Source organism: Quercus robur, chromosome 5 (assembly GCF_932294415.1).
Source record: "Quercus robur chromosome 5, dhQueRobu3.1, whole genome shotgun sequence".
NCBI classification, from domain to species: Eukaryota; Viridiplantae; Streptophyta; class Magnoliopsida; order Fagales; family Fagaceae; genus Quercus; species Quercus robur.
Genome location: NC_065538.1, coordinates 37,646,472 through 37,653,971, shown reverse-complemented (window position 1 = coordinate 37,653,971; position 7,500 = coordinate 37,646,472). Strand labels below are relative to the sequence as shown.

Genomic DNA, 7,500 nt, shown 5'->3' with positions numbered 1-7,500 from the left:
AAGCCCTTTTTATTTTACTTTTTTTATTTGTTTTTGGTTTCCACCTCTTTTTTTTTTATTTTTACTGTTCAAAGAGAAAATGGTTATGTTATTAAGTGGATACAGACTCTCTATGGGAAACAACATAGACATAGTGGTTGTCCAACGAAATACTCCACATAATAAAATATTGCCTTGGGCAAGTCACATATTGCGCGTTACCGCTTGCTTTATTATTTGTTGTATTATTTTAGAAATTCGATTTATGCTATGCTTGCTTTATTGAACTCATTTCATATCACGGTTCAAGCGTTAAAAATAAAAACGAGTGTGCTTTACTAATCCTTTTCGAAATCCAAGGAGGTTCCCCATGGAACCGAACCCCCGGATCATCTGTCAACTGCTCAATCAATTATTTATTCGGAATGCTAAAAAAAAATTATGTGATTCTCGTTTATTAATATACGCCTATACTTTTTTTACTTCATCGATTTGATTCTTTCGGTGGATACCAGGATTCTCATATTGAAAAGAATCATAAATTCTAGGAATTAGAACCGTAAGAGTAAGAGTTGCCCTTCTATTTTTTTATATTGATAATTGCAATCAACACAAATTAAATAGATAAAACAAAGAAATAGAATTGGTACGCTATGTACATAGATGTATGGAATTTATATCTATATGTAATTGATATCTATGAAGATAGATATTGTGGATTGATCTATATTAAACCTCTATCTTTATACAGTAAAACTTTATATACTACAATAATATAATAAGTATGGTAGAAAGAAATATATGAATCTTTCTACCATACTGATAATTCTAGTCCGCTTGTTTCATTTAAGACATGAAATTGGAATACTTTTAATTTTTATTTTTTCTTTTCAATCATTGATAAGAACGAAACAGTCAAGTTTAAGTCAAATTAATCATTTTGATTGACCGTTTTTACGTATATTATAAGTAAAAAAGCAGTCGGAACTAGAATGAACAGTGCAGTAGCAATAAATGCGAGAATATTTACTTCCATAATCTCATCGTTTCATTTTTATTTAATTTGAAATAACTCGGGATTTAATCCCATAGAGCTGATAAACCTTTCGCCTGTAAATGCAATATTCAATGGTATGAATTACATCTCGATGATATCGAATCAGATCAATATTATGAATAACAATATCTGAGCTATCAAATTAATTGATTCATCGTCGAGAATTAAATAGTATAACATAGGAAGATCCTTTATCCATACCGAATTGCAATTCGGATTATGAATCCGATCAATAATTCTTTTACGTTATTTATCATTCTATTCCACTCTTTAGTTTCTTTAAACTACAGTTTCTATAAAGTGCGCCCCCCTTAAGCATCTGATGAGATATCATATGACCTCCTTTACACTTACTTACATTGGTTATAAAAAACCCAATAAAATAAACAATAGAAGCAAAATGTAAAAAGGTAAGTTCGAACCTCCCTTTAATCTTTAATGATCTAATCTTCTTGGAAAACAAAGAAGTATAAGTATAATATATAATAAGGAAAGCCGGGGTATAAAAAATATAGTATTCCATCAAATTCATTAAAAACCCTGTTCTTTCTTCGGCAGGACCCTTAAACTTAAAAAAGATTATTCATTCCCTCACTCTCACTAAGAGAGATAGCCCTCGCTAAGAGAGAAAGAGAGATGGGATCCTTCTTTTTTGAGCTTTCTTTTTATTTTATTAATATACTATTAGTAATATACTATTTCCTTGGATTAATTACAGGATGCACATATATCAAAAATTCAGTGTGAAAGTTGAATGAGATAAATTGTTTCAAATTCGCATTACTAATTTCAATTAGTAATTGAGGTTACACAAAATCGTAGTTAGAAATAGAAAGGGATATACCTTTAATCTTAAAAGTATTATATCAAGGTTACTATGTTAAATTTTATTTTGTATGTCCTACTTGAAACATATAGTACTCTATTACATTACACAGATCGGGAATAATCGAAAAAGACGGACTCCGTACGGTATCTCTTGGAATCCTGAATATGCTTCTACCAATAATTGTACTAATTTACATATGCCTTTCGCCTTTCAATCGGTACTAGTTGAATAAATGGGAATTCCCGTATTTCTTTGATGAGAAATGTGAAAGGAAAAAATAAATAAATAAAATAAGAGAGCATTCCCCCTGGGAATGAAATTCTGCTATTTGTTCTCCCTTTCAAAGAAAACGAAGAGATGAATTGATGTATTTTTTTTTATTGTATTTGGATCCGTCGGGACTGACGGGGCTCGAACCCGCAGCTTCCGCCTTGACAGGGCGGTGCTCTGACCAATTGAACTACAATCCCAAGCAAATAAAGTATACATCATACATATTCTTATGATTTCATTCAAACCCTTTCTATTTTATTTAGATTAGAATAGTCGTATTGTAACATAAATCCGCATGATATATTTGATATCCACATGGATATGCCCTTTAGTGGGAGTGTCTCGCAAATTGTTAGTAATCCTTTCGTTTTTTAGAAATTGATTGATAATCAAATCAATCTTTCACTTTCAATGAAAAAAAAAAAGAGTTTTTTTCTTTATTCTTTATTTTATTCTTTACCTTAGACTTTATACCTCCGGATCCTTATATGAATCTAGATGGATCATTAGCAAACAAGATCTGAATTTGTGGAAAAAAATAAATAGAGCAAATGAACAGCGGTAAAAATATATCAGAAAATCTCACTTTTCTTTAGTCTTCCGTATTCCGATTAGGCCTTTCTGGGGAACAACAAATGGGTTATTCATTTCATGGTGGATCGGTGAATTATTGGGCCGAGCTGGATTTGAACCAGCGTAGACATATTGCCAACGAATTTACAGTCCGTCCCCATTAACCGCTCGGGCATCGACCCAGGAAGAATCAATTCCAGGCATATTGATAATCCATGATCAACTTCCTTGCGTAGTACCCTACCCCCAGGGGAAGTCGAATCCCCGTTGCCTCCTTGAAAGAGAGATGTCCTGAACCACTAGACGATGGGGGCATACTTACCCGACCGCCCTCATACTATGTTCATAGTATGAACAGCTTTTTGAAATTGTCAATCTAATGGTATGACTAAATCTGAGGGAAAGATCCCTCTTTCATGATTCCATAGAATCTTTTGTTTTGATTCATATTTATATTCATGAATCATTCATTCGAATCACCATTTCATAAAATCTTTGAAATATTATTCCAATTCTATTTCTAATTAATTATACATAGAATAATTAGATTCGATAATATAAAGAGTCAAATAAATATAAGAACTAAAATAAATATACGAATAAATTGATATTCATTATAAATCGATATTTCTATTAAAAAGTAAATATTAAAAAAAAAATAGGTCGAATAGAAATAATACGAGGTATAGGACCTTTCGGGGAGTGATTGGTCCGCGAGACCAGAAAGGGTAATGAAACTCCATTTCTTCCACTTTCATTCATTGATTCATTCATTTTGTTAAGATTAGATAGACATATTTTTATCTTACACTAAGCTCGGAAATGCAAAAAAAAAACGATAAATCTGGAAATCTGGGAAGAGGGATAGGGATCAACAAGTTATTGAAAATTGTTTTTCTCTAAGAATTGAGTTAGAGAAACAAGTAAAAAAAATCTTTTTATCAATGATTCGAGGAAATATCTTAGATCTATATTGAATTGGCAAGTCTATGTATCAATCAAATGAATTTCGTTATGATGTGGATCAATTCAATTAGGGTCGGTCTTGAAAAAATTTCTTGCGTTGCTATTTAGTAAATCCAATCTTAATAAACCGTTTTGGGTTTACCCATAATCACTAGTTTACTCTATACTCACTAGAGAAATTGAATTTCTCGTTCCTGAATGGTCCACCATGTGCATAAGATATATATGTGCACTAAACTATATCTATGTACATCTATAGATTAGAATGTACATCCATCTATATTATAATCAGTATATGCACTAGACTCATAGTGGCGAATGACTTATTCAGTAATTGAATAAAAAAAAATGGGCCCCTTTAACTCAGTGGTAGAGTAACGCCATGGTAAGGCGTAAGTCATCGGTTCAAATCCGATAAGGGGCTTTGGCTTTTTTCATAAAATCCCAGTCAAAGTATTCTTATTTCAAGGGGGAATAGAGATATTGGTGGTATTTCTACTAATACTAAAAAAGTAACAAACCTGATCATTCAATTTCATAATTTAATGATTTATTTAATGATAATAAATTATTATTATAATTATAATGAATAATAGTATAGTAATTATAGTTATAAAGTGGAACATTTGTTTATTTATTAATTTATTCTATTCTTTTTATATTTGTATTCTAATTTAAATTTAGATTCTAATAATAATAAATATATATTATTATGAATTTGGAATAATTGTCCTATTATTATTTTATATTTAATATTAGCTATTCGAAATTATTATTTATTATTATAATTATAATGAATAATATTATATTATATTTAATGTAATATTCTATTGAATAATGAAGAGTCGTCTCCTTGAATCGATAAATATCCCTTTCCATTATTCCAACCAAATCCATTCTAAAGATTAGAAAACAACAAAAAAAGTAAGTGGACCTAACCTATTGAATCATGACTATATCCACTATTCTGATATTAAAATTCGATAACTCGATAAAGATGAAATTGTAACAGTCGGTAGATCCTTTTTTTTATTTAATTTTCATATTTATTTTCTTTTGGCTCTGCAAGAATTTGTCGATATTACTGATTAAATATTATCATTCATAGATGGGTTATAGGGATAAATTAATATTTCCTTCTTCTACGAAGAAAGGCTTATTCCAAGTCACAACATACGAGCCGTTTTAAATTAAATTTAAATATATTTTAAAATTCCAGAATACATGCTCTGATCAATTTAGATCTATATAAATCTTATATAGATCTAAATTGATCAGAGCATGTATTCATGTACCAAATATTTCCATATCGATACATGCGAAATTTTTGTTCCGACAACGGGATCAAAAATGTATGCGAGAAAGCTGCTTTCATTTACAGTTTTTATTATTAAATTAAATACAATATCAATATTAAAATAAAAAAAAAAAATTAGGAAATGAATTCTCCTTTTTTATGATTTTTCTGACAGATAAAGGTAAATAGAACCTTTACTTCTCTATTATATTACAACCTTTACTTCTCTATTATGATTTAGAGATGCTTTCGTTATTCCCAATAAGATAGCTCGGTAACAGATCGCTTCTTCCAAAGCGCGCCCTGTTCGTTCCGCCCGCAACAATTCAATCAGTTCTCCGGGTGAAAAAACATTAGACATTCCCTCTTCTGAAACCAACACTTTTGATGTTATTTGACGCACAATAATTTCTATATGTCGATTATGAATCTGCACCCCCTGAGATCTATAAACTTTTTGGATCTTATTAACCAAAGAGATACGCCCTTGCACTATAGTTAGCTCAGCACCAATCAAGAATCTCCAAGGAATTCCAATAATTTTTGTTATACTCTTGTTCCAACCCTCAATTCTCTTTTCTAGGTTCATCGATATTGAATCAATCGAACGCACTTCTAACACTTGTTCCACTTTTGGAAGACCTTGCGTTATATCCCTAGATCTCGATTTTTCATATATAAATGTAACTAATGTATCTCCTTCGTAAAGGATTTCTCCATAATGGCCATGAACGGTTGCTCCCGGAGTGGCCAAATAAGCTTTAGCTGATCTTATTACTACAGAGTCAATTTGAACAATTAGAACTTGACCCGATTTTAAGTGCGGTCCGTTTTTGGCTATACATAAATTTTCACAAATAAACTGCCCAAGGCTAATTATTCTAGACGCTTCTTCACAATAATTATGATGGAGAAAATTCCAATTCAAATTGAATGGATTCAAAACGATGTTACCGCGTGGATCGGGATTATTATAAATAGAAACCCTACCATTTTCATCCATTAAATAATATTTAAGCACTTGAAAAGTCTGTTTGAAATTGTCAAGTTGTAAATATTTAGTTACCGAGATCTGATTATAAGTTATTAAATGGTAAAATGAATAAAAATGCGCAATTTGAGGGGTTCTTCCTAATCCTAAAGGTCCCAAGGAATTCCTAATTGGAATTAGACTATCTCTTTTCATTGATTCTTTTTTTATTACATCATTGTAATATTTTACATCGTTGAATGGACCCATTTGAAAACAATTAGATGATGACAAAATTATAAAAGATTGGCATTCCTTATTCCTCTTCAACAACGTACGAATAGTTACTTGATTTTGGCTAAGTGATTGTTGAATCCCTGCCTTGGAAGAAATAGAATAAAATGGATTGATACTGGTGCGGTCTGGCCTCTTATCAAAGATCAATCCTGAACCTGACGGATCTTTCCTTTTTCTGATATACGAAATATGGGATTTCACTAAATCGATTCGCAGGAAATCTCGACTCATACCATTTGTATTTACTTCAACAAAAGAAGCGTGGGCCTCTTCGACAGAAGAACTTTTTTTGTCTTGTTTCCAATTCAACAATAAACAAGTCCGAACTAATTGAATACTTGTTCCATAAATTCCCCGAATTGGTTTGCCATTGCCATAAAGGATATAATTGACAATTCTAAGTTCCATATTATCCCTTTCGTGCAACAGATCCTGGGAGAAAAGTGTTACTAAATTTATACCGTCCGCTATCTCATATATGATTACGGGTCGAGCCAAAACAAAATACTTTTTCTTGTTAGGTGGGATCCATTGGACATAGATCCAATTTTTCAATTTTTTTTTTGATTCCTTAGCATTTTTTTTTGCCGCTCCAAGCGGGAGCAAGATATCATTGTGTCGGGATATCTTATCCATCTCTCCAGGAAAATGGATATCTCCAGAAAAGATTTTAAGTTCAATCCATTTTTTTTTTCTCTCCACTCGGACCAATCCGCCCGCTCGGCTTCTTGTATTTAAAGTGATTCGTGTATCTAGTCCAATGAGACTATTGTTCTGTACCATTATGGAAGAAGATTCTGGCAAAATATGTACTTCCTCGGGAATGAAAAAAAATCGATCTATTTTCATTTGGTATTTTGGCTTCAATTCTTTGACTCCTCGATACTCAATCAAATCCTCATTTTTGAGGATGGAATGCCCCCCTGTAGTCCCATATTTCGTAATGCCTGAATTCTTTCTTCTGTATTGAAGATCATCAAAATAAGCAAGAATACTTTTTTTACGAAAAATACCATTTCCGGGTATTTCAATCGAAACACCGGAAAGAGGCATTAGCCCTTTTTCTCGTTCTGGAATCAATTGTAATGGAATGATGAATCTATTTCTTCGTCTCTTTGCCAATAAATAAAAATTTTCGTAGAGAATAACAGGATATATTAAAACTGTATTGAGCAATATAATAGAGAAGTAAAGGTTGTAAATACCGGTACCGTACTTCAAGTAGGCGACGGCATTGCCCGTATTTATGGTCTTGATGA

At 31.6% G+C, this 7,500-nt stretch overlaps 3 protein-coding genes and 3 non-coding genes across 6 annotated transcripts in view; 2 read left to right on the top strand and 4 right to left on the bottom strand.

Annotated features, from left to right (window-relative positions):
• The window catches only part of LOC126725883 (DNA-directed RNA polymerase subunit beta), a 9,257-nt gene extending 4,157 nt beyond the window's left edge, over window positions 1-5,100 (bottom strand). Inside the window, exon 1 of the mRNA XM_050430886.1 lies at window positions 1-5,100. This exon is cut by the window's left edge and continues 4,157 nt beyond it. The gene's annotated coding sequence lies outside the window, so the exon portion shown is untranslated.
• Window positions 2,262-2,335, bottom strand: TRNAD-GUC (transfer RNA aspartic acid (anticodon GUC)). The gene has a single exon. It is a non-coding gene; the product is annotated as a tRNA-Asp (tRNA).
• Window positions 2,810-2,893, bottom strand: TRNAY-GUA (transfer RNA tyrosine (anticodon GUA)). The gene has a single exon. It is a non-coding gene; the product is annotated as a tRNA-Tyr (tRNA).
• Window positions 4,030-4,101, top strand: TRNAT-GGU (transfer RNA threonine (anticodon GGU)). Its single transcript has one exon. It is a non-coding gene; the product is annotated as a tRNA-Thr (tRNA).
• Window positions 5,101-5,179: 79 nt separating the features above from the next.
• LOC126728161 (DNA-directed RNA polymerase subunit beta''-like) lies at window positions 5,180-7,399 on the bottom strand (the record flags this gene model as incomplete). The annotated part of the gene is made up of 1 exon (XM_050434029.1): window positions 5,180-7,399. A coding segment is annotated over one exon (2,220 nt), but the record flags the coding sequence as incomplete, so codon positions are not given.
• A 9-nt stretch (window positions 7,400-7,408) lies between these two features.
• LOC126728160 (ATP synthase subunit alpha, chloroplastic) overlaps window positions 7,409-7,500 on the top strand; it is a gene marked incomplete at its 5' end in the record, with an annotated part of 2,293 nt that continues 2,201 nt past the window's right edge. Inside the window, one exon of the mRNA XM_050434027.1 lies at window positions 7,409-7,500. This exon is cut by the window's right edge and continues 2,201 nt beyond it. Within this exon, the coding sequence (XP_050289984.1) occupies window positions 7,409-7,500 (92 nt within the window).